Source organism: Vipera ursinii (assembly GCF_947247035.1).
Source record: "Vipera ursinii genome assembly, chromosome: 4".
In the NCBI taxonomy this organism is placed as follows: domain Eukaryota; kingdom Metazoa; phylum Chordata; class Lepidosauria; order Squamata; family Viperidae; genus Vipera; species Vipera ursinii.
Window position 1 is genome coordinate 30,983,233 of NC_139514.1, and position 27,310 is coordinate 31,010,542.

The 27,310-nt window shown below is 38.0% G+C and overlaps 1 protein-coding gene across 3 annotated transcripts; it reads right to left on the reverse strand.

Annotated features, from left to right (window-relative positions):
- Nucleotides 1-3,785: 3,785 nt before the first annotated feature.
- On the reverse strand, nucleotides 3,786-27,217 carry TBX19 (T-box transcription factor 19). Of its 3 annotated transcripts, XM_083361739.1 has the most exons (10): nucleotides 27,161-27,217; nucleotides 24,946-25,005; nucleotides 24,624-24,840; nucleotides 19,583-19,847; nucleotides 14,929-15,063; nucleotides 14,113-14,174; nucleotides 13,466-13,527; nucleotides 9,768-9,953; nucleotides 6,624-6,759; nucleotides 3,786-5,240 (listed from the first exon to the last, which is right to left on the reverse strand). In XM_083361739.1, the coding sequence occupies exons 3-10, from the start codon at nucleotides 24,818-24,820 to the stop codon at nucleotides 5,012-5,014; spliced, it is 1,272 nt and encodes a 423-aa protein (XP_083217865.1). In that variant the 5' UTR covers nucleotides 24,821-24,840; nucleotides 24,946-25,005; nucleotides 27,161-27,217; the 3' UTR covers nucleotides 3,786-5,011. The 3 variants fall into 3 exon arrangements, with proteins under 3 accessions (XP_083217865.1, XP_083217867.1, XP_083217866.1); XM_083361741.1 differs by lacking the exons at nucleotides 24,624-24,840; nucleotides 24,946-25,005; nucleotides 27,161-27,217 and adding an exon at nucleotides 21,359-21,428; XM_083361740.1 differs by lacking the exons at nucleotides 24,624-24,840; nucleotides 24,946-25,005; nucleotides 27,161-27,217 and adding an exon at nucleotides 20,799-21,031.
- Nucleotides 27,218-27,310: the final 93 nt, after the last annotated feature.

Genomic DNA, 27,310 nt, shown 5'->3' on the forward strand with positions numbered 1-27,310 from the left:
AAAAAAAACCCTTGTCCATTTGTACATCCAGAACACCATTCCAGTCTCCCATCAAGATACAAGATGTATAATCCCACTGAATAATCTTGCTGTGTAGTAAACTGTAAAAATCTCCTTGTTGTTGATTAGGAGCATATAGTCCAACCAAAAGCGTTTTCTTGCCTTCTATTAACAGTTCAATTATAACATATCTTCCTTGTTTATCTGCTTCAATTAAAGTCGCTGTCAAAGTGTTCTTAACATAAATAACCACTCCATTCTTCTTATCAGTCGCAGGAGCAATAAACTGTGTACCCAACCTCGAGTTTAACAAATACTTTTGATCCGTGGCTCTAATATGTGTTTCCTGAATGATATCAACTAATTCTGAGAACTGGGATGGTTTCTATTCTGGTTCTGCTATAGCTTATTTGAAACCAGAGCTAAGCTGGTATCCTCTATGAAATGCTCCAGCTTTGTAAAAGTTGTGGGTGATTCATGCTCCTGTTAGTGGGAATTCTTGTCTCAATCCATGATCCAGTTCCTGATCCCTGTAGTCTGTCTGCATTGTTAAAGTGTAATCATGTGGTACATCATCCTGTAAAGCACAGTGCATTGACTCAGCAGTTAAGACATTGGGCTTATCGGCTGAAAAGCCAACAGTCCAGGTTTGAAACCCAAGCATAGTGCGATGGGCTGAGCGCCTGTCTTCACCTAGCTCCTGCCCACCTAATAGTTTGAAAGCATGCAAATACGAGTAGTTAAATAGGTACCACTTTGATGAGGAGGAAACAGAGCTCTGTGACATCATGCTGGCTACATGACCGTGGAATTGTCTTAAACAGTGCTAGCTCGTGGCCTTGAAATGGAGATCAGTGCTGCCCCCAATAGTCAGCAGCAACTAGTAGAGTAAAAATCCCAGGGACTCTTTTCCTTTTCATCATACTGTATGCACATACCCAAATGCCTGTTTGCAGATCTCAATTATAATTTTTGTTGCTCAGTTATAATTTTTAGTTTCTGAAGCTTTAAATGAAGCAAAATGATGGTGGTAAATTGGGGTGAATGTTTCTGTTCTCATGTTCTCCTTCGTATAGCTTCCCATCATAGCAACATATGTGGGAAGGGGTGGAGGATATTACTGTTCATTTCCTTTTCTGTGGATTAGTATAAAGGGTTTTTTATAACAATAGGATCTGTGATGGCTCAGGGGAAAGGGTATTGACTGAATGGTATTTTTGCATTAAACAGTGGTTAGCTCATGGTATTCGTTCCATGTTTTCAGCATTTTGAGGACCTGGGGAATAGAAATGTTGATGGGATGGAAGACCCTTATAAAAGTCCATAAGAAATTAGGGATAATAAAAAGGCTGCTGGTGGATTGCATGGAATCAGTATAAAGCACGGATGTCAAACTCTCCACTTCACATGACGTGCTGCAACATATCACGACTCCTTTTGGATTGCCGACAATGGGGTGGGCGCTTCAGTATAATGAAACCAGCCAAACGGGCCAGCACCCCTGGTATAAAAATATCAACATTTTGGAATGGGGCCAGGTTGTGGTCTTTTGCAAAGAAGGTTGGAGGGACTGAGAGGAGAGGAAGCAAACTGGACTCATTGGACCAGATGGGAAGAGGTTCAGCCCTGAATGATGAACTAAGGAACTGAAGGTTGAAGTAAGGAACTGCAAAGGAGAAAAAACAGGAAAGTTGCAGAAATAGCTCTTCCTGTGAGCATTTTTGAAAAGGGGGGGAAGAGGATTACTTACATACATACTGTACTAAGCTTTAGAAATAAGCTGCATGTTTAATGAAGTTACTTAGACCCGCTCTGCAGGACCCAACAAGATTCATCTCACTCAGTTCAATAAAAGGTAAAGGTAAAGGTTCCCCCGCACGTGCATGCTAGTCATTTCCAACTCTAGGGGCCGGTGCTCATCTCCGTTTCAAAGCCAAAGAGCCAGCGCTTGTCCAAAGGACATCTCCGTGGTCATGTGGCCAGCATGACTAGACGCCAAACGCGCACGGAACGCTGTTACCTTCCCACCGTAGTGGTCCCTATTTTTCTACTTGCATTTTTACATGCTTTCGAACTGCTAGGTTGGCAGAAGCTGGGACGAGTAACAGGCGTTTACTATTATTTATAGTTACTACGTGTGATACTGTCTGTATACCAGTATGGTTATTAGTGTTCTACCACAAGTAGCAGTGGAGTTCTTATCAATTTAGAGGGTGGACATTTATCTTATTAATTCCCCAAAAGGGAGGGGAAACACTCCTCAGCCCCCGCCCCCGGGTACCCTAGTTAGTTGGAGCAGATTTGTTTAAAGGAAATATTAAAGGAGATGGAACAAATCATGCTTGGGAGATCTCTGAGTTTAGAACTAGAACTGTTACTGCATTAAAATAGGGTTGAACTACACTTCTAAATAATGGAAAATTTAAATGAATACAGGTGGTCCTCAACTTCCAAACACCTTTGAGCCAAAAAAATTCCATTGTTAAGCAAGGCAGTTGTTAAGTGAGTTTTGCCCCATTTTACAACTTTTTGTCACAATTAAGTGAATCATGCAGTCGTTAAGTAAATCTGGCTTCTTCCATTGAACTTTGTTTATCTGAAGTCAGCTGGTAAAGCTAAAAGTGGTGATCACATGATCCCAGGACACTGCAACTGTCATAAAATAGATGCCAGTTGCCAAGCACCTAAATTTTGATCAAGTGATCATGGGGCTGCTGCAATGGTCGTAAGTGTGACAAATCGGTCATAAGTCACTTTTTCCAGTACCACTATAACTTTGAACACTCGCTAAACAAATGTTAAGTCAAGGACTACCTGTAATTGTTTATTTTAAAAGTAATTGAATGTAATTAATCATTCTTGCTTTTCTTTCAACAAAGATTGCCCTTTCATCCTCAATATGATTATTCTTCTTCATTACTGAAATACTAGAGATCATTTGTGAATGAACAGAATCAAAATATTGTTGCCCTATATATTAATAATTTTTATACATTTATGATTTCTAAGATTATGTACATACATAAAGCTAAAAATTGTTTTCTCTGCAATCCAACAATGCTGTTAAGAAGAATATTCAGAAAACAAATTAAAGGTACAAAGCAATATATAAAAAACCCACCTGGTCATAACTAGAAAAACAGTGCTATGGAGCTTCCTTTATTCAGCCAGGAAAAAAATAAATGTAATAATCTCCCAAACTGATTTTAAAATTATTTCTTCCAATCAAGATTACCGTAGTTACGTAATTCTCAGGACCACTATAGCACATAAAATTTCTTGGTTATATGTTTCATGTTTGATGCTGAAGTGTACTCCTTATAGTGGTGTGGTAATTTTATAGGGGTTCTTTTAATAAACATTACATAGAAAACAAAGTAACATTGAAGAAAAATCTAACTCATGCTTTTTCCAAGAGCCTTGGTGGAGCAGTGGGCTAATGCCTCCTTAAGTAACACCAGCTGCCTGCAATTAGTGCAGGTTCGCATCCCACCAGGCTCAAGGTTGACTCAGCCTTCCATCCTTCAGAGGTAGGTAAAATGAGGACCCAGATTGTTGGGGGCAATTAAGCTGACTTTGTAATAATGCCGCTTAGGGGGTGTGTGAAAGACCTAATAAGCAGGCATATACATAGAATGAAGGCTACTGCTAAGTTTGTAAGCCGCCCTGAGTCTTCGGAGAAGGGCGGGATATAAATGGAATTAAAATAAAAAATAAAAAATAAAAATAAAAATAAATAAAATAAATCTTCTATGAGAGCATATTAAAAAAAATCACACATGTAATCCATATGATTAATTTTATTCATTCATTATTAAATTACTTATGTGGTTGCTGATCTTTTCTGTTTATTTTTCTCTGAAATGATTCAGTCACAGAAATGTCTATTGTCATTCTGGGGTCACATACACAATTGTCTATATAAGCAATGTTCTGGAAAGCCAAAATGGCACAGAAAAAGTAGAAAATCAGAATAAATCATATTCTATAATAGAAAACAGCATAAAACATTTACCCCAAAAATGTGAAACAACAAGAACTTCCAGCCAGCAGAATAGATCAAATGAAGTTTCATTGGATGTCAGCAACAAAAATACAATAGTCCTTTTTTAATGATTATTCCAACACATTTATCTAATGCCAGTAGGGATGGTGGGTAGACTTTAGAGTTATCATCACTTAAAGGATTGACAGTCTACAATGGAAGGGCAAACAAAGATGAAGATGGGTTGGGTAGATTTCACCAATGAGTTAGTTTGAAGAAAAATATTGTTACTACCTTGGACACACTCATAATTTACCATGAACTTTCTGAAGAAAGCTCATTTCCTTTTATGAGGATTTAAGAAAATTGCTGAGATATAATATCTTCTCTGTCCTGAGCAATGACACATTTAAACAGAATTGCTGTATTCCTCAATAAGTTGAAATCAATAGCAGCCCTATGTCTTTCCCTTTTTTCCTTTCTTTTCCTTGACATGACAAATTGAAAGTGTGCAGGAGGATTGATTCAATTTTGGGGTTGAATTTTTGTCTTTTGGAATTTCATTAGAGGATTCACTCCTACAAAAAAAGATCAAAGGGATGTCAAGACAGAAGTGACCTGGTCAGAATCAGAAAGATGGCTGTACTTGCTTCTCTTTGGTTACTCTTAGTATATCTGCTATAAGAAATAAGGTTATCAGCCTCTACTGATATTCCAATTTCATCTTGCGCATAGATGATATTTTGCCAACCTAATCTCAAAGCAACATGTTGTGCCACAAAGAACAAAATTTTCTATACAGAATTATAAGAGGTGTAATGAACTTGAAAACTTTAGCAATTCATGCTTGCTTTATCTATTACCATGCAATTGTTGAGGCATGTTATAATGATTTATTAATCCTTTCATTAACAAAAAGAACAGATTGTGCAAAACTGGAATTTCTTATTAGATGTGGCTTTTTCCTATGCTATGGCATCCTTCAGTTTTGTTGTTGGGTGATCATGTGCTCTTTCCCACAGCCCACTAGAAAGAACGAGAGGTGACAGGTGTCCAGGTTGAATCAGTTAATCTGGAGAAAGCAGGTTCCAATTGGGTGTCCATGTTGCTGGCAACGGTGCCTGATAAACCAGATGAGGATGTGGCAGGCAACGCAATGCTGCTTCGCAGAAATGGGGAACTGCTGCTTATATCACTTGCAAGGTTAGCAACGTTGACAGCATTGTTACTGACAGTCCAGAGGCAAGGATAGTGACTGCAATAAAGCAAAAAAACAAAAACAAAAAACTGAAATTTGCAACTACCTTTAGCATTGCGGAACAGATAGTCATTTTGTAGCTGGAAACTGTATTTATTCAATGCATTATTTGTCTTGCACAGAAATAGGGCTCTGGAATCATGATTTTATGCAAATATGTAGCACCCATTTTTCTTTTCTTTCTAACTTAGGGCAAGGTTGGGGAGTTTCTTGCAGCTTTAAGGTGCTTCAGCCTATTGTGATGAGACAATTTAGTAAAGCTCTAAGGTTCAAGAGAAATTTTAAAACATGTTTCAGGAACCACATGAAGCCTTTAACATGATTGTCTGCACTTGGTATGAAGAAATGTAGCATTCAAAACTTAAACTTGTTTCATTTTGTTTCATTCCGCCGGGACCTGAAAACTTGGCTCTTTGAGCTGTCGGGCCTAGACTGAGGGGTTTTAATTGGGTTTTAATGTTTTAACTTTTAAATTTTGGGCTCTAATTTAATTAACTGTTTTAATTAACTGTTTTAAATTTTTTAACTTTTGTATGGTAGGATTTTAATTGCCCCGTAAACCGCCCTGAGTCCTACAGGAATAGGGCGGTATATAAGTTAAATAAAATAAATAAATAAAATAAATTTTGGTTTATCCATATTTCTTATTATCTGAGAACTTAACACAAAGCCTCCCTTTGTTGGATTTGAGAATAGATGGTCTGATTGGGCTACAACTTACAGCACATCTGTATGATTAATCAGTCTTTTCAGTAAAACACTTCTTGCAAGAATTAGAGTATATTTTGAATCTAGCCGAACTCCTGATGACTTCATGGACAGTTATCCTGCAACAGTATGGACATATTTTGCTATCGTCTTCCACAATATTTTCCCCCAATTTCCCAGGCTCTATTTTCTAACCCTGTTTTGCTTTTGAGCCCAGACCAAGTTTTAAATTGCACCTTCAGAGACAAACCAGTCCTAAATACTTAGACCAAGGGTCCCCAACCTTTTGGGCACCAGGGACCGGATCCATGGAGAAAGGTTTTTCCGTGGACCAGAGGGTGCGTGTTTTTGTGTGCTGCCTGCATCCCATGGATGGGGCTTTGCTTGTTTGTGCGGACTGGTTGCTGGCATGCCACAGCCTGATGCCAGTCCACGGTGCGGGGGTTAGGGACCCCTGAATTAGACAGTTCACCTGATATTTATAAGAAAAATATAATCATTGTTTCTAATTAAAGCTGTGTCTTGCTATATAACCATTTTATTGAAGGAGGAAAGGCAGTGTATAGTAAAATCTGACCTGTTATTCTTCCTCATTGTACACAAGAAGGGCAGCTGGATCTGCTGAGATATCGCTGCTGGTACAACACATACACTGAAGAGATGCTTGCTTACCTGGGCCCTGGAGCAGTAGTACCACTATTGTGTGGCACTGGGACCAGGTTGTTGTGGTGACTGGAGGGTCCTGTAGGCCAACCTTCATGGCCTGTGGACACTTGGAAATCACTGTTGGCATTTTCTGTCAGATTCACTTTAAAATAGGAAACACAAAGAATTCAGAATGATTGCAAGATTATGTTTACATTACCAAATCAGACTGAATATTAAACAAAAAAACAGAAAAAGGCAGAACCTTGAGCTGAGTGGACAGCCCTTATTCTTTGACTCCATGATATGTGATCTGTTCACAAAGTGCAGTTTGTCTTTTCAGTTTGGCTGAGAACAAGACAATACTCTTTTCAGTAGTTGTTAAACTATCCTGCAAACATGGTTTGGGGCCCATAATAAAATAAATAAATCAAAATATTAAAAGACTCAGCAATCTCATCTATGACCTTTCATTCAAGAATAATGAACAACCAAGATTTCACATATTCAGATTTTATTTTTTACTTTTATTTAGAGTATGGCAAGATTTTTTGATGAAATGATACTTTGCAGTACAATTCTATTTAAGATTTTGGAATACTGTGTGTGTCAAGGCACCTCAGGCTGTGCATTGCCAGTTCCTGGTTTATTCTATCTGCTTTCTGCTAACTGGGACACAAGGAGGCACCTTTAAAGTGGGGCACCACTGGGAGAAGACAGTTGGACTATTATGTTCCTGCTGTCCAATTATATTCAAGTATTTCTAAGAGGAAGGAATTATAGTTCTGTCTAGGATACATACTTTGCTTGCATTATGTTCAGCATCCTAGAGATGAGGCTTATATTACTAGATGGCTTTCCCTCTTCATATAATTTTATGAGGTTCCTGATGGTTTCAAATCTTGCCTCATGTTTTTCCTCTTAATCTTTTTTACCCCACAAGTGTCATAATAATTTGTTAAAGAAAAGGAAAACTGTTCAATTCTTTTCTGTCATTAAAAGCTGCCTTTGTGGAAGCCTCATGGGGAAGCAAGCACTGAGAAATGTATTTATTGGAAATGCATGCTATCTTTCCAAGCAGAAACTTCACTGACTAATTTTGCCTAAAAAAAAAGTCTCCTTGGAATCTGATTTGACACCAGGGGATATCATTGGTGTAACTTTCTTACCAACAATACAGACATAGTTTCCATTCTCTGTGTTTGTCTGTTTAACCTTACAACTTAATTTACAGTCCTCATATTTCTTGGTGGTATTACCTATCAAAATGCTAATCAAGTCCAATCCTTCTTAGTTTTTTTTAAAAATCAGTCAAGATCCACTACTATCTCTTTCTCAGCTGTGAAAAAAAATAATACAGAAAAGAAGGGCATTCTATGTACTAAATATTTTCCCTTTTATAGGTATTCAATATATATATATATTCTTTTTTTAAAAAAAAAGGTATTTATTGACTGAAAACTGGAATAGTTATATGTCCTCATTTACTCTTTCAAAATCCTTTTGCTGTGATATAATTGCTATCATTTCATGTGATGTAATTTGGCATTGGATACCAAATACTGAAATACTGTGTGTTGTATAGTTTTTTAAAAAAATAATTACTTTTAAAATAACTAAAATAATTAATTTAATTAATTAATTTGGTTAATTAAAATAACCAAATTTATGTTTGATAAAATTATCCAATTTATATAATAATTACAAATCAGGAAAATTGTTATCATCTATCACAGGCACATATAAAATGAATTCTTTAGTCCCCAGATGCTCTCTGGAAAAGTCAAATTTTCAAAAGCAGTGAGGGCACAGATCTTCATTGGTGGGAGGGCATTTTGCAGGATGAGAGCCCTCACAGAGAATGCTTGGCTCTGAGGCTGTCCTCTTGAACAAAGGTCCTCAACCTTGGCAACTTTAAGACTTGTGGACTTCAACTCCCAGAATTCCTCAGCCAGCTTTGCTAGCTGAGGAATTCTGGGAGTTGAAGTTCACAAGTCTTAAAGTTGCCAAGATTGAAGACCCCTGCTCTTGAAGACTCTCTTCCTATTACAGGTAGTCCTTGACATACGACATTTAATTTAGTGAAAGTTACAACAGCACTATAGAACTTATTTATGATCATTTTTCACACTTATGACCCACTTTGGCATCTCCATGGTCACATGATCAAAATTCAGATGCCTGGCAATTGATTCATATTTATGCTGGTTGCAGTGTCCCAGGGTCATGCGATCCACATTTGTGACCTTCTGACAAGCAAAGTCAATGGGGAAGCCAGATTCACTTAGCAACTGTGTTACTAATTTGACAACTGCAGTGATTCACTTAACAACTGTGACAAGAAAGATCATAAAATGGGGCAAAACTCACTTAACAAGTGTCTCACTTAGAAATAGAAATTTTGGGTTCAATAGCCATAAATTGAGGACTACCTGTAGTACATAAATTAGTGAAGCTTATAGGCAATACGATTTACAGCCAATTGCAATAATCCATCATAAGGTGAAGCATATGAGTGACAACGAGTGACTAGGCCAGTGCCTCTTGTTCCAAAAACAGGCAAAGCCTCTCCTGTCCGTAACTAAAAATCTAAGAAAATTCAAACATTCTGAATCATCTCTTTTGGGGAAAGCACAACTCTGTTTAGAACCCAGTTAGCATGGTCTCAGACTCAGTCTGAGCAAAGTCTGTCAGCAGCCACTCTGACCTCCTTGAGTTAAGTTGTAACCTGTTTTTCTTCATCCACTGTCTGTCCTCCTTTCCACATCCTGACTGAGACCATCCACACAGAAGGACTAAAATCACTGCAGAAGGGTTTCCCAATTCCCAATTTCATCAATTTAGGGATGAAAATGAGAAGTTTGGGCATAGATGCCACTGTGCAACTAAGAGGCTGGTACAAGAGAAGCATCCTTAGGTTGTCCCTTTAGCACAACTGCATATAAAGGGCTTCACATGCAGACATCTATGAAACAAGCTACTAGTAATTATTAGGATCAATCAATAGACAAGCAGTACCCTTGGGGTCAAGGCTGATGCAGCACCGGGAAACTCAGATAGATAAGCATTAGTTAGGACCACCCACAAATTCTTGCCCACCCAAGTTTCAGTAAAACCAGTTTCTTACGGATTGCTTTCAATAAAAAAATGCAAAACATGACAAGAACTTGCCTGGATAATTATTTTTTTGCATGTATGAAGCAGGATATGGAACGGCTCTGTGTCCTCTTAGAGCTGAATAATGTTCACAGCCATGATGGGAATGTGGAGCAGGCAGAGAAAAACTCCCCGTATATGGATAATTGGAAGTTCCTGCTGCACAGACAGCATCAGGATTGGAAATCAACCAACCACCCACTATGGAAATATTGAGAATTGAGTAAAAAGAAAGCTGAAGTAGGGAAATAGGAATATACATACATACATACATTCCTACAATACATCTTTTAGTCTGTCATGCAAACACATACTCAAAAAACATTGGATAACTAAATAATCTTTTCATCTCAAAGAAAAAGATTGGAAGTAAAAACCATCTAATCTAAGTCCTTTTTACTGGAGGGTTGTTCTCCTTGGGCAATTAGGCATAGCAGTGAAGTTCATGGTTTGATATATACAGGTGGGGATCATAAAGTAGGTCTGCTTGTATATGATATTGTTTTCTATATTAAAATTAATAAAATCAATTGATAGCCTCCAGTACATTATATACTCTGAGTATATTAATAAATCTAAATGTGAAATAAGTAGTTTTGATTTATCAAAATTAGCAAGGACACACCACCCGTAGCAGAGCTGCCAGTATTCTACATCCCCTCAAGTACTTGAGGATTTAACATGTTTTTTTTACAAAGTAATAGCCATATAATAATTATTTATGAATGACTGCTTGACTACTCAAAATTAAAATTTCTAACGTAAATGTCACATATTTTATTATCAGTGAAATTGTTGTTGATTAGATGTAGATATGGTGTTCAAAATGCTACTTTGACTTATACAATGTGGCTCCCTTTTGTAGAGATTCTTTTTCACAAATTAATTTTATTCTAAAAGATGGAATGATTTTGTACATGCTTTCGTTCCATGTATAATATACCAACAACTTGGAAATTAGCAGTTTTGGACTTCTTTGATATCAAAAACATTGATTTTAGAAGACTAGAATCTATTTTCTATCTGCAGTAGAGTTATGTACTTCAAGTCCTATATTTCAAGTCCTCATCAAGAACTCCACCTGTAGGACTAATAGAAAATTGAAATCCATAATTTATATGTTTAAGTTCACTTTTTCCCCCACAGGTAAATAGACCAATTTAAATCTCAATTGTATGCATCCATGTAAAATAATGAACTTATTTTTTAATCAGTGATCAATCTTCCTTGAGGCTTTGGATTATCTATCGGTATTTTATCACTTCAGAATCTATTCATAAAATTGAAATGCTCTTCCTCAGCAATTAAAGGAGTGCCTGTAACCTAGTATGTGTGTCAAATTATTTAGTACTTAGATTTGCCCAAATGTTTCAGCTAAGCTGAAACTCGGTGCTGATCCTGGTGCTTGGGCTGTTCCTCTGTCCTGGTCCTACTTGACCTCTCAGTGGCTTTTGATACCATTGACCATGGTATCCTGCTGTGACAGCTCAAGGGGTTGGGAGTGGAAGGCAGTTTTACGGTGGTTCTCCTCGTACCTCTCGGGCCGCTCACAGTTTGTATTGGCAGGGGGACAGAGATCTACCCAGAGGCCCCTCACTTGTGGGGTGCTTCAGGGGTCGGTTCTCTCCCCCCTCCTGTTTAACATCTATATGAAGCCACTGGGTGAGATCATCCGTGGCTTTGGGGTGAGGTATCACCAATATGCGGATGATACCCAGTTGTTCATCTCCACCCCGAGCCAACCCAGTGATGCCCTTGACGTGATGTTCCGGTGCCTGGAGGTGGTGCGGGTCTGGATGGGAAGGAACAGGCTCAGGCTTAACCCCTCCAAGACTGAGTGGCTGTGGATACCAGCATCTTGTATTGTCCAACAAGTTCCATCTCTTTTGATGGGGGGAGGTATTGCCCCCCTCAGAAAGGGCTCACAACTTGGGTGTCCTCCTGGATTCACGGCTTAATTTGGAAGATCATCTAACGGCCGTGATCAGGGGGTCCTTCGCACAGGTTCACCTAGTGTGCCAGTTGCACCCCTTTTTGAACCGAGATGCCCTATGCACGGTTACCCACGCCCTCGTCACTTCTTGCCTGGATTACTGCAATGCTCTTTACATGGGGCTGCCCTTGAAGAGCACCCAGTGGCTTCAACTGGTGCAAAATGCAGCCACGTGGGTGCTTATGGGAGTATCTCGGTACTCCTATGTTACACCACTCCTGCACGAGCTGCATTGGCTTCCGGTTACCCTCCGAGTGCGATTCAAGGTGCTGGTAATGGCTTAGGCCCGGGGTACTTGTGAGACCACCTGCTGCCATTGTCAACCTCCCATCGCCTGGTTCGCTCCCACAGAGTCGGCCTCCTCAGGGTTCCGTCGGCCAGGCAATGCTGGGTGGCAACCTCCAGGGGGAGAGCATTCTCTGTGGGTGCGCCAACCCTCTGGAATGAGTTGCCTCCAGAGCTGCGGATGGCCCCTGACCTTCGGTCCTTCCGCCGTGACCTGAAGACGTGGTTGTTCCAACAAGCGGGCCTGGACTGACTACAATTTTCAATTCGGCTTTTTACTGGGTTAAATTGTCTTGTAATTTTGCATTTATTGTTTAATTCTCTTTTAAATTTTTTACTCTATGTTTTTTAATTTTTATTGTTGTGAGCCGCCCTGAGTCCTCAGGGAGAAGGGTGGCATATAAATTTAATAAGATGAAAATGAAATGAAATGAACGCTTCTGCTGAGCCCAGAAGAACCGCAGATCAGCTGGAATGTTGCAGCATCTCCAGGTTCTTGTGATTTACATTCAGATGCTTGGCAACTGATTCATATTTATGACGGTCACAGTGTCCCAGGGTCATGTGAAGTGACCAAAACCTGCTGCAACCACCCAGCAGACAGGGGGAATAAAAACCAAACACCCCCCCACCCCACCCCCACTGCCAATCCTCAACAGAAATGCTCACAACAATGAAAACCTCGGACAGGAGGAAGAGCGCTGCTGGGCGGGCAGGCAGGTGACTTATTCATCTGTGGCTTGGGGGGCACTTTTTTAGTGACATTGTAACTTACAACAATTGTAAGTGAACTGTTGTAAGTTGAGGACTACCTGTATTTCATCACTTTTTTCCTTTTTGGTGGGGGGGTGATCAAGTTTTTGACACCTTGCTAGGCGACTGGTGGTACTTGGATGTTACCATATCCTAAAAGTGGTACAATGGGTGAAAAGGTTGAAAAGCCCTGATCTAATGCATTATTTGGAAGGAAGATATCTTGGCCAGAAAAAAAGATAAATGTGAGGTGATGTAAGAGATAGTATAAAAGGAATGCATAGAAGAAAGAACAATGAGGCAATGTCATTACATTTCGCTTTCTCTAAATAGATGTTTTATTATTGTCCATGCCCATCATGGTAGCAATTTATACATAGGCAGGCTCAACATGGCAATGATGTTGTAAGAATATTCATAACAACATATCTACTAGTTCTAAAGTTTGCCTTCCCTGTAAAATAAGGTGCTCAGAATATTATGTCAATGGAGAAAATTGGTAATAAGGACATCTGGGTAAAACCCTAATCACAGCTGCTGGAAACTGGAAAAAATATTGCTGTTTCATACTATTTTCAATCTGTGAACCATCCAACACTGTGCATTGACAGATGTTATAATAGCAATAGTCACCAGTAACCTTATATAATTTAAAGTAAGCAAATGCTAGTATATAACTTACAGTGAGAATATGTCATGTGTTGACTTTCAGAAACAATATCTGGAGCATCCTTGGAGTGATTTCTGAGGGATAATGATATTAACGTTTCATTGATTCTGGTAAAATTATTCTTCCATTAACATTTCTTTATTCTATAATGACCGTTCTGTGGGTTACTTATTATTTACCAGTCTAATCAATTTCATAAAGCTCTCTTACATTCTTTGTCATTAAACTCTGCCAAAGAATTATTATAATCCCTAATCATAATGTTTACATTACATTACATTACACCAGCTGCCTGCAATTAGTGCAGGTTAGCATCCCACCAGGCTCAAGGTTGACTCAGCCTTCCCTCCTTCCGAGGTAGGTAAAATGAGGACCCAGATTGTTGGGGGCAATTAAGCTGACTTTGTAATAATGCCGCTTGGGGGTTGTATGAAAGCCCTAATAAGCAGGCATATACATAGAATGAAGGCTACTGCTAAGCTTGTAAGCCGCCCTGAGTCTTCGGAGAAGGGCAGGATATAAATGGAATTAAAATAAATAAAAATAAAATTAGTGTTTATTATATTTCTAATGCAGATTACAAACTACAAATGAAGAACAGGAAACTAGTTGGTATTCTATCACCAACAATTTTCATACATTTGATGAACTGATCTTACCTTTCTTTTGCATCCAGAAATGCCTTGGCAAAAGGGTTGTATTTGATTTTGAGAGCTGTGATCTTGAGGTTCAAGAAAGAAGGGTTCTGTTTAGTCTTTTAAAGGTGACTGTTGATGATTTTCCCACATTCAAATATATTACACCAAGAAGTTATACAAAGGCAAGGCACAAAATGTGAAAAATAGAAAGTTTTCTTCATACCATCTATAATTTAATGCAGCTCTGAGATTTATTAAACAATGCATGATGTAGAAAGGGAAAAAATGTGTACCTTTTAAAGAAGTTAAAAGATAAGATTTAAAACAATTTCATAGTTAAATACTATGTAGATGTAAATAGTCCAAACATTAATTTGGGCAACTTTAAAAGAATATTAAGCAATCTTCTCAAAAAAATGAAAGCAATCAATCTCATAATGATTTTATATTAGTCTCCACTATCAGAAGCTATACAGTGAAGAACACAACTTGGTTGGAGTTATTTGCATGTTTTGCTTACTAGCTTGCTCTGGGCATTTAGCTGTCCTGTGGCAGCACAGTATTGAACTAGATTGGCCTAGCCAAGTTCTCCCTTAAGCAGAAACTTTAATTTTGCAGTTGGAAGAAACTAACTTTCTGAACCAGCAGGATAACATCTGGTGTCCTATGAATGCCTCTTCTGTGATTATTGGATAGCAGGCATGCAAGAAACACATCCTTGTTGACAAAACCAAACGATACTTATTCTAAAGAAGAGCAGTGGATCACAAAATTTACTTGGGCACTTTAAAGTTATTCCCATAACTGATAAATTGCTTTGATATGATAGCCACCTACCTCTTCATTCTGGTAGGCAGTCACAGCAATAAACTGAGTTTCAGGAAAAGAACAATTCATTACCATCCTATGTGGGCCTCCTACCCGAACAATATGAACTTGAGGCTCATATTTATGTAGGGAATTCAGCATAATCTAGAGTGAGAAAAAGGGAGAGAAAATAATTGAAGAGATACTATTTTGTATCCTACAAAAAAACCTGTGACATATAGAAGTTACTATGCGAAGTTGAAGTCAGTGTAAGATGAGACCCCTGGTGATCAATTAATTTGTAGCCCAAGTGTTGCAGTTAACAAACATTTCACTACAGTATACTCCTGTTATTTCCCAAGTCAGGGAGCTTTCATTGTAAGGCCTGTTGCAATATAAGGATCTGACAAGCCTTTCCTCTCCATCAACACCAGGGAAAATAACTAACTAATAACAAAAATAGCTGGTTTATTGCTAATGAACCATGACTGGTTTCATCTTGAGTCACTTTACCCGTAGGTGCATAAACAGCTGCAAAGTAGGTATATGAGTCAATATAAAAGAGGGGGGAAATGGCATTACCATAGGTGTATATTACAGGCCACGCAACCAATCAGAAGAAATAGATTAGCTCTTTGCCAACCAGTTAACAAATGCATGTAGGAAGTATACCACAGTAGTAATGGGAGACTTCAACTATCCAGATATCAACTGGGAGACAAACTCTGCAGTGAGTGGGAGATCAAACAGATTCCTAACCAACCTAGCTGACAACTTTGTCACCCAAAGGAGGAGGGAACTAGATGTAAAGCTATATTGGACTTAATCCTTACAAATAGAGAAGAAAAGAAAGAGGGAATCGAAATTACTGGTACCTTGGGTGAAAATGACCACGTCATACTGGAATTTAACACAATGCAAACACTAGCAATAGAAAACAATTCAACCAATGTCCTAAACTTCAAAAGAGCCAACTTTAACAAACTCAGAGAGAACCTAGGAAAGATCCCATGGATAAAAATTCTAAAGGGGAAAACAACCCAAGAAGTGTGGTAAACCCTGAAAAATGCAATCACAAAAGCCCAGACCAGCACAATACCACTGAGGGGAAAAAACAAGAAATCCAAGAAATGGAAACCAGCATGTCTGCATAAAGATCTCTCTAACAAACTAAAAAACAAAAAGGACAACTACAAAAAATGGAAAGAGGGGCACATAACTAATGCCGATTATCAGCAGGCAGCCAGAACATTCAAAGGTGAAGTCAGGAAAGCAAAGGCTCAGAATAAATAAAAACTTGCAACAGAAATCAAGGACAATAAAAAAAAAGTTTCTTCCAACATATTAACCACAAGAAAAAAAGTCAAGGAAACTGTAGGCCCACTAAAGAGAGAAGATGGCAAGGAAATTACAGGCAGCAGGGAGAAAGCAGAGCTGCTTAACTCATACTTTGCGTCAGTCTTCACACAAAAAGAAACTATACCCCAACACACCAAAAAAACCACTGCAAAAGACATACTAGAAACAAAAATTAAAATAAGCAAAAAAATGATAAGGGAATACCTATCCAACCTTGATGAATATAAATCACCAGGACTCAACAGACTACATCCCAGAGTTCTGAAAGAGCTGGCAGATGTTATCTCAGAACCGTTGCACCACATCTTTCATAAATCCTAGAGCACCAGGGAAGTACCTGAGGATTACAAAAGGGCTGATGTGGTCCCCATCTTCAAGAAAGGAAAAAAAGATGGACCCAGGAAACCACAGATCAATCAGTTTAACATCAATACCTGGGAAGATCCTAGAAAAGATAATAAAGAAAAGCAAACTAAGTCATAACTAGTAGCCAGCACGGGTTTGTTAAAAATAGATCATGCCAAACTAATCTTATCTCATTCTTCGATAAAGTGACTAAACTAGTAGACAAGTGAAACGCAGTGGACGTAGTATACTTAGATTTCAGTAAGGCATTTGACAAAGTAGACCACAACCTCCTCCTTGGTAATCTAGGAAAAGGTGGAATAGACAGCATCACCACCAGATGGATCTGTAACTGGCTGACATACACAATGAGTAGTCCTCGATGGCACTACATCCACATGGAAAGAAGTAAGCAGTGGGGTACCACAAGGTTCCATCTTAGGCCAGTATTCTTCAATATCTTTATAAATGACTTAGATGAGAGAATTGAAGGGTAACTCATTAAATTTGCAGATGACACCAAACTGACAGGAATAGCCAACACCCCAGAAGACAAACTCAGGATCCAAAAAGATCTTGACAAACTTGAACAATGGGCCCTATTCAACAAAATGAGTTTCAGTGTGGAGAAAAGCAAAGTCAAACATCTAGGCAGGACAAACCAAAGATACAAATACAGATTGGGCGAGACCTGGCTTAAAAAAAGCAACTGTGAGAGGGACCTTGGAATCCTAGTGGACGATCACTTGACTATGAGCCAGCAGTGTGCAGCAGCAATCAAAAAAGCTAACACAATCCTGGGTTGTATAAACAGAGGCATAGAATCAAGATCACACGAAGTATTAGTACCGCTTTATAAAACCCTAGTAAGACCACACCTGGAATACTGCACCCAATTTTGATCATCATATCACAAAAAAGATGTTGAGAGTTTGGAAAAAATTCAGAGAAGACCAACTAAGATGATCAAAGCCTGGAGAGTTAAAATTTACGAAGAACGGCTACGGGAATTGAGCTTGGCTAGTCTAAAGAAAAGAAGAAATAGGGGAGACATGATAGCAGTATTCCAGTATGTGAGGGGCTGCCACAAGGCAGAGGGGGGCAGGTTGTTTACCAAAGCACCAGAGGGAAGGATGAAAAACAATGGTTGGAAACTGATCAAAGAGAGAAGCAACCTGGAATTAAGGAGAAACTTCCTGACAGTGAGGACAATCAACCAGTGGAACAGCTTACCCCCAGGAATCCTAAGTGCTCCTTCACTGGAGATTTTTAAGAAGAGACTAGACATTCACCTGTCTGAGATGGTATAGGTTCTCCTGCTTGAGCAGGGGGCTGAACTAGAAGACCTCCAAGTCCCTTTCAGCTCTATTCTATTCTAGATAAGATAAAATAGACCTGCAAACAGTAACAGCAGACTGAATCTGTTTTGAATACATTTATTAGAATTAGAAGGGCTGAGAGATGGAAACCAGGTTGACTAGAGATGGTCTATGGCTAATAAAGAAAGTTTCCAGGTTAGGTTTTTAATACATGGTTGCCCTGTCTTATTCTCAGGCTTTTATGAAGGCTCCAAAGATCAAGATCCTTCAAAACGCAATCCTCCTGCCTCTTCAGGCCAATTCTTCCACCTTTTTTTCCTAGAAAAAACCTGTTAAGGAAGACAGAAATAATACCTGGTGGCTTTTGAATGGTAGAGTAAGTGACCCTCCACTTGAATTCATTGTTAAAACAATGAACTCTTGCATTGTATTAATTTCATTGCGCTTACTCATGGTTGAAGCAATGAAATTTTACAGCTTCTTTTCTTTTCAGATCATGGATCTGGGTCAGTACATATTTTGGGGCTTCCTTCAGCAGAAACTGTATGCATATGAACTGGGAAAAAATGGTTCAATTACAATCAAAAAGACTCCCCATTCCTTTTGGGGGTATCTTAGATGTTAACAACTCAGGTGATTGGTTGAGAATGCTTCTTCAATGTGAACTAATAATTAAGCAATAATTAGAATGTTCTGGATCTTGAAATGTAGGGAAGATTGTTTCTGTAGAAAAATTACAGTGTTCCAGTTTGGGAGGAAAAAACAGAAATCTAGGCACTATCTGAATGGTTTTGTTGTTGTTTTGAAGCATCTTTCTCTGAAAATTAAACAATTGCTAAGTATAAAAACTAAAGTTCCAACTCCACATGTTTTCCCAGTTTTCTTCTTCATTTAAATCCTGGAGGACCCCAAATAAGTATAGAAATGGCCACAAACAGGTCAGAATAGACGTAAATAATATGCAAAGCTGAAAATTCGTTCTTTGCTTGCTAATGGATTTGCTTTCAGATTTAATCCTGCATTCCAAAATAAATCAAAGAAAATGTTCTTCACTGGGGTCCTAGATGCATATTAAACAAACAAGCCAACAAAGCCAACTTTCCTCTTTCATTTTTAAGGGCCTTGGGAGAGAATGCCACTTATTTTCTCGTACAGGTACATATTTTGTATTATTATTCCAAAGGCCAAAGATAATTCAATAGAATATTGATAATTATCATGAGGCAAAAGCAAGCACAGTAATTATTTCATTTAGATGAAGCCTTTTATTTGAGTACCTGACTATTGCCAACATCCCACTTACGCACCAAATGGCAAAGGAGAGAAAACAAAGGCTCAATACCCCCAATCATTTTCCCCTTCTCTGAAGCCCTATGTAAAAACTCAGCATACAAGGTACACTATGGAGGTAAAAATCCCTGATGGTTAAACCACAGCGCATTCTGTCTCTCTTGACATCAAGGAGTCCATTAAAATCTGAAAGCTCCAATTAAAGCCTGTTTATTCCTGTTTACATTTGGACTCGATGGAATAATTGGCATCTGTGGGTGAAGAGGCCTCTGAGGGCCCTTCTAATTGCATAAATGCACCCTTGATCATTCTCAATTGGTAGAAGCCAATGACAGAAGCCAAGAGGCTTAAAAAAAAACATGGTGCCATACCTGCCCATTGCCATTTAGCTTATTGGTAAGTTTCACTTTGCTAAAAGATACTGTGGCCTTCATCCAGTGTGCTCCAAAGTTGGGTGAGTCTGGATGGATATAGACACAGCTGTGGTTGGATGGCTCTGGCTTTCCAGCAGGAACCCATTCTCCATTCACGTACTTCCAGCGGTGGCTATCAGTTGGAGCAAAATCCAGCAAAAAAGAATACATAGCATTTGGATCCAACCCTGAAACACTGATCTTTAAAACTGGAAACATCCGCCTGTATGAGAAACAATTATATGAGAAATTAAGTATTTTTATATTTAGGGAATAATTTGTTTTAATTGCTTGTTTTCTAAATTAACATATTGAGTGACTTAATGACACAAAATCTTTTCACTAAGAAAGGCAGCTAACACTCATTCCTCTTCTGTTTTGCATGGATGGTGTAGGAAGTATGAGGTCTTGCAATCAAGACAGCATGTTCTGTTCCTAAAACAATTGACTAGGGAACATAGTCATCACAAATATTTGGTTCATTATTCAACAGTCTCTCCAACGAAAACTACATTGAAGGATGTGCTACATAATGATAATTGTTCTAAAGGCTGGCTGTTTGGGGTACATTTATTTTTTTCAATCTGTCTGCCAATGGAGAAAGAGGAGAACCAATATTAAAGCACCGAAAGGCTAACTTTTTATTTTCAGGGAGGATGGGAACAAACTTTTCATAGCTGTCCCAAGCAGCACTTTCTGGAAGGCAGGAAGAGAGGACAATTTTAACCGTATTCAGAATATTTAATTGGAGATGTTAACATTTTGGAAAAGGAAAAGTACATGCATTTATTTGTTTATACTCTGCTCATGGGAACCCTGTGAACTATCTAGATGTTGAAGTTAACCATGGTGAGAGTTGTAATGCAACAACATTGGAGGAGTAAAGAATTATACTTTTCATATTATGTGTTTATTGTATATGTGGACCATTTTTCAAGACCTAGTCCAGGGGTAGGCAACCTCGGCTCTTTTATGACTCATGGACTTCAACTTCCAGAATTCCTGAGCCAGCTTGGCTGGCTCAGGAATTCTGGGAGTTGAAGTCCATGAGTCATAAAAAAGCCGAGGTTGCCTACCCCTGACCTAGTCCAACTATTGTTGATCTCAACTTATTTCAGCTTTCAACTTTTGCAACTACATTTCCAATTACACAGCTTGCTTTCCTTCCCTTCACCTCTTAATGTCTGGAGAGCTTCTTCTTTTCCTTCTCCTCTTTCTTTCTCTCTTCCTCTTTCTCCCATGGCCGAGAGTCCTGCCCAACGCATTACACTTTGATCTTGTTTATTATCCTTTTATTTACATAATTTACAAAATGAATTTCTTTTTCATTGTATCACTAATATGTATTTTACCTAAAAAATAGAGATTAAAATTCAAGTCCATTTGGCATTACTTGCTGTATCACAATATAGGATATCACAATATAGGATAAGACATCCAATCTAAATAGGATGACCTTTTTAAGACAGTCAATGAGAAAAAGATAGGGTCATGCTTCCTGGCTCCAGCTTATGAAAGAAAACTCTATGGCTTGAAACTGATTAGTATGGAGAAGAAAGAGGCAGGATAAATATGGCCAGTGCCAATTCCCTCTTAATTGTCTATTATCTTGTATTAGTAATATTCAAATGGGTTGTTTTGCATTGTTTGGTGCTCCATTATTCACGAAACGTTTGGGAAAAACCTAGAAATATTTCAGAACAAGTTTAGTTTGTTTTATATATATATACTTACTTAGAGGATTTGTATTTTCTCTTTTTACTCCAACTAAAATACTTAAATCATACTTGGGAGCAGGTTTGGGACGAGGATGAGGAAGATCCAGATTCAAGTCCATCATGAGTCATGAAAACTCATTGGCTATTTTGGGTCTTGCTGTTTTTCCTAAAGCAATATATCGCACAGGATTGTTATTTGGGGCAAAATTTTGAAGAGGGCTATGTATGTTGCCTTTTGTTTGCAGAGGAAAAATGTGATATACCTCTAAGGAATAAAATAAAAAGTACTTGGTCTCAGAAGATTTGAGATCTTTTAGGCCATTTTCCATAGCCTTGTGCTATCTGGAGATTAAATCTTCCATCATATTAGTCAGAGATGGTTGACGTTGTAGCCTAGCACTTCTAAAGAGCTCCAAGTTGGGAAGGGCTATCTAGATGTAAATGATATTATTAAAAAGCAATAGTAATCCAACCCAACTCAACCAAATCAAATGAAACCAAGAAAGAGTTTGAGCCCACTTACAGTCCACTTAGAAAGGGCTGTAAAACACTGTGAAGTGATATATAAATCTAAGTGCTATTGCTAGATGTTTTTATTAAAAAGCAATACCAATAGCACTTAGAATTATATACCACTTCACAGTGTTTTACAACCCTCTCTAAGCAATTTACAGAGTCAGCATATTGCCCCCAAGAATCTGGGTCTTCATTTTATCAACCTCAGAAAGATGGAAGGCTGAGTCAACCTTGAGCTGGTGAGACTCAAACTGCCGAACTTCTGGCAGTCGGTAATCACTGCACCACACAGCTCTGTATAATATTCTTGGGAAAGCTTGGTTGAACCCAGATGCATTTTATATACTGGCTGAATTAAAACTCCATTTATGTATTAAATCTTGATGTAAAAATGCAACCTATTTCAACATCATTCTTTATAATTCTTGGGAAAACATTGTGATGACTTTTGCTACTATACATGGATTAATTTAGTATTCATAATCTCATCTTTGCCTTCTTTTTTGCCAATGAGCCAAGTTAGCAAAAGCAATCTGAGAAGAAGTAAAGTTAGAGAAAGAAACCACTGAGCAGTAGCACAAGCCAAATTAAAGCTACCAAATTTCATATCCATGAGCTATGAAATAGGGCTTTGAAGTTAAAGTACATGACTTCTGTACTGCTTGAGACCCAACCCCCCTTCTTTTTATCAATTATATTCTCAATACTTGCTCAGGCATAATATTTCATAAGTCTTTAGCCAACTGAACTGTTCTTAGAAAAAGAGATTTATCATCTGAGGGGAAAATCTGAATGAACTTTCACTTTATAATTTGTATTAATGTTTAATCCTGTACTTCAGAAGTTGAATGCTTGATTTTGCTGAAATGCAACTGTTAGCAAACCCAGCCAGAATTTTACATGATGAAAATACAACAAGTTACAATTTAGCAACTTAAAGAAATTCTTAGGCCTCCCACACAAGTACACATTATGCTTAGGCATCCTTTGCATAATTGTTATATTCACTTTAGCATCTTTTCGGATATATGACACATTCGACTCAATTTTCCTCTTAAAATGTGACAATACAAAAAATATAGCCCTTTGCTATATGATCGATCTTGCAGGATAGTGTCACAGGATTTTTTTTACATGAGTTCCCATTTGTGCATAGCCCTGTCTCCATCTGCCAATATAAAGACTACAATAAATCCTCTAAGAAAATGTGACTATCAATAGGTAAAAAAAAATGACTTGGGAATCAGTAAACTAAGGAATCAAAGACAGCACTGAATTTGGTGATTTAGTATTTATATCTGTTGAAGAAAGATGATCACTGAGAACCAATGAGAGGCAAAACAAAAAACTGTTTCCAGTTTCATACTGTCTATGATTATACATCACAGGAGAGAGTTTTTTCCTTTAGCTGTGACTAGAAAAAAATACCTTTTTTTCCCCTGTGCCATTATTCCTGAAGCTATACAGGCTGCTGGGCTGTTTACCGTACATAATAAAAAATACACAAATTGAATTGGTTTATGGATTATGTGCCATTAAGCCACCAACTTCTACTGATCACTTACATAGATTTTCTCCATGATACATGTTCAATACATTTGGCCTACATGTGATACTAACTACTAAACCTGAGATCTGTAGATAAATGTGTTGTCTCCTATTGTAACTACTAGAAAAGCATTGTTCACAGAATCTTTCAGATAGGGAGTTCCTAGCACTATCTAGCATTTTCTCACTAGTGACTTATAGCATCTTCTACTCACATACATTCATTCTGATGCCAGCATGACAGTAATGAGCACTGGCATTGTATTATGTCATCAGTGGTTGACTCTGTTGTGTTTTAAGTCACTACTGGAAAAAATGTACAAAATGGATTGTGACTTAGTTCCATATTTTCACTCCAAAGAGTTTTTCTAAGGAAAGAAAAGTGATGGAACAAGTAATGGAGAAGATAGGCTTAGAAGAAAAGCCAATCAAGAGTGAAAGGTCTTCCAGCAGAAATGGCTTGCAAACAGCCCAACAGGACACAATGTTAAGTGTGCTCTGACAAACCATGCACGACCACTTTATCGTATATAAATATTGTAAGAACCCATTATAAACTAATCAGAGCTTTTCATGATCTGCATTTGTGATGGGTAAGATCATTTTAATTGGTTCATATTATGTCATTTATGTATTTATGTTGGTTTTGCATTTTGAAGTTTATAATGCTTGAAGTCTTCATGAGAGCAAATATGTATTTACCATACACAACACTAATCTCTTACAAGGTGATATGTACAGGAAATTTGTGATGTCCGATAGGATCCTCTCATAAGACACAATCTTTCAGAAAAGAACTTGAACATTTGATTCAGAAAAAGATAAAGCCTTGCTTCTTTTATTAAGATACTTGCATAGGAAAATATGCTACATCAGCATCCATTGGATACACATAAAGATGAAGATATTTCACTTGCTTCTAAGCTGTCAATAATAGCATCTCTCAACAATCACTTAATATCCAAAATGGCTCACTATTTATAGACAAATATATACAAATAATCACGATGCAGTCCGCCAGCAAACTATCCAAGTTCACTTTAAAGAAGTGGAATTATGGTGAGACTATAATCCTGTTCTTGTGCAATTTTTACTTATTTCTACAGATCCTCTCAAGGAGAACATCTCCAATGAACTGCAAGTCAGTCACAGTTCCTGTTCTATGTAGTGAGTTCACTTCACCATTCATTGTAGCAAAAGAGAAGGTTAGCACTCACCTGCCATTCTTGGTGACAATCATCTCATTTGTAACTTCTCTGAACCTCTGCCACAGGGCAGAATCTTCCAAGATAACCTGGAGTTGTTTCTCGGTAGGGTCCCCTTTGTCTCTGCCAGCCAGGAGTTCATTTTCCACCACATTGAGCAGCCTGGAGATGGTGCAATCACTGTGTTTCTTACAGCCCAAATCAGTCATGGTGACTCTAATGTCAGAAACTTCTCAGGTTATTTAAAAAAAAAAGAAAGAGGAAAGCCTTCACAATCCCCTCTGAACCTAAGCCCAAACTAATTAATTAGCCACAATGGAACAAAAGTGCTCACCTCAGCCTTTTGCCACAGACTTGTTCTATCCTCCACTACATCCCAACACGATGATGACACCTGCATGTTAAGGTTTTAACATGAACACACAACCATGTCTTAATTACCAACTGTCAGGTGGGAGGCAGTCTGATTAGGCAATTGGCTGCTTCTGAAGACGAATCTTCCATTCAATTTGCTAAGCTTTTATCTTTCTGAGGAGGGTCTAATTATTCTGCTCAAGAACTATATTTCCATTAATGAAAATGATTTAATGTCTCAAATGAAACGATGAATGGAAAGCAAATCTGTGCAGATTTGCAAAATCAAACTGAAAAGGGAGATACAAATGACACTGAAAAACAAACTGTGCAATATACAATATTAGCCTTTCTTGAGGCAAGTGTATTTCCTTGTGTTTCATTATATCATTGTCAACAAAAAAAAACTTCTTTCTCATGAAACTATACTTATACACCAGGAAACAATGCGTATGAGCTTCCTGTTTGCAGGCTAGATTCCCAAATTCTAGGACAGCAATGACCAATTTATGTACTTTGCGAAATGTAAGAGATACTATGGACAGTATTTGGTGCAAAGCATATAGGGCATTGCTATACAATAGATCATAATATTGTTTTTTTCTGGATTAGCAGGAATTCCAACTTGTTGCTATGTTTTTGAAAATGTAAAACCCTTTGTATTTACACTGCAGTTTTCATTTATTTCCCACCTAAAATGGTGAGAAATTTAAGTTTTCGCAAATTTATTTTTTTACTTATTCAGTATGTACAGTTGCCACTCACCAAGAGATTCTGGGTTGCTAACAGGGTTAAAATTATATCAGAAGAAAAATATCATAGTGAGAGCAAAAGGAAGTGCTCATAGGCATTGAGACTCCAACCTCAAAATGAAGTGGGTGAAGAAGGGATGATTTATTATTCTAACGTTTCTTGTTCACGCCATCATTCAAAATTGATCATTATTTATTATTTGCTACTAGGCTATCTACCTCTGAATATTGACCACTGAATAACTGTAGACTGGAATCCTTGGTGCTCTCTGAGCTTGGTTGTTTGCCTGCAGACATTTCATAACTTGATTGGGTAACATCATCAAAGCTAGTGAGTGCACGATTTGCTCCCTTTTTGTATGCAATATCATGCTTTGCCATGTTGCTGGGGATATGATTCTCTTGGTCCAAGAAGCCAAGAAACCACTTTTCTTATTGGTCAAGGAGAATCCACACTTCCCAATGGTGGCAGGGCAAGTGCTTTCTATATTATTTATTTATTAAATTACTAGACTGCTCATCTCACTAATACACATTCTCACATTCACTAGAATTGATGATGTTACTTACCGGTAGTCAGATGATGAAACATCTGCAAAGCAAATGCTCAGAAAGCACCAAGGACTCTGTAGGATTGGCAAAATGTGAGGGTAGAGTTAAAGGAGGCATCAGCCTAGAATCCCTAGGTAGCCATAAGTGGACTAAGTCCAACTCCCTTGAATTCTGTGGACCCCTATTTAACTCCAAGCAAGTATTAACTGTTGGTTGAGAAATTCCTATGCATAGGCTGTTTAGCAATAAATCAGTTTAATTGGACCTACACATGTGGACCTGGTCTTTTGTACCTAACAGACTACACAGTTCGACTTTGAGCTACATGGATTTCTTCTATTGAATATCTGTACAGAAGGGCATTAACTAAATATCCTGCTTCTGGCTGCTTGCTGTAATAGCAAGAGTGTGAAATATATGAATCTAATCTAGGAGGTGAATATGATAAACTACTTCAAATGAACAGGTGTTAAGGAAAAGGTATTGACAAATCTGTAGGATTACGAACCTTTGGTTCATAGACTGAATACTGTTTGCAAAGTATTTTTATCTACCTCATAGAAATTGTTTCTGTTCCTAAATCTTTAGCCAATGCTCACAAGGTATTGTATGGAAATCATGTGCTCCATGTAAGAGAAATAATTTGGTTGACAAATAAGTAGCAGCACCTAACACTGCTGATCATTATACCTAACTAAACCAAAAATACTAAGAGAGCCTACATATTATTTTAATGAGTAGACAACTGTTTTCTGAAGAGGCATCAAATATTGTTACTACTAACTGGTTTCACTGCTTCTTCATAAGTTTTATGGAGGAAAAATTTAGACTTAATATTTACTGAACCTATCTAGAAATAAATTTTCCCGAGAACAGCAATAGACTACTCACAATAGTGATGCTATAATGATGTAGGTGTCTTGGAACAATGTGGAAATAGTGTTCTACAGTCTTCCTCCAAGATGCTTCCTCAACTTCCTGATCAAGCCTACTGACCTCATGTTCCTGATGGTTTTACCATCCAAGTACTAATCAGTTGTA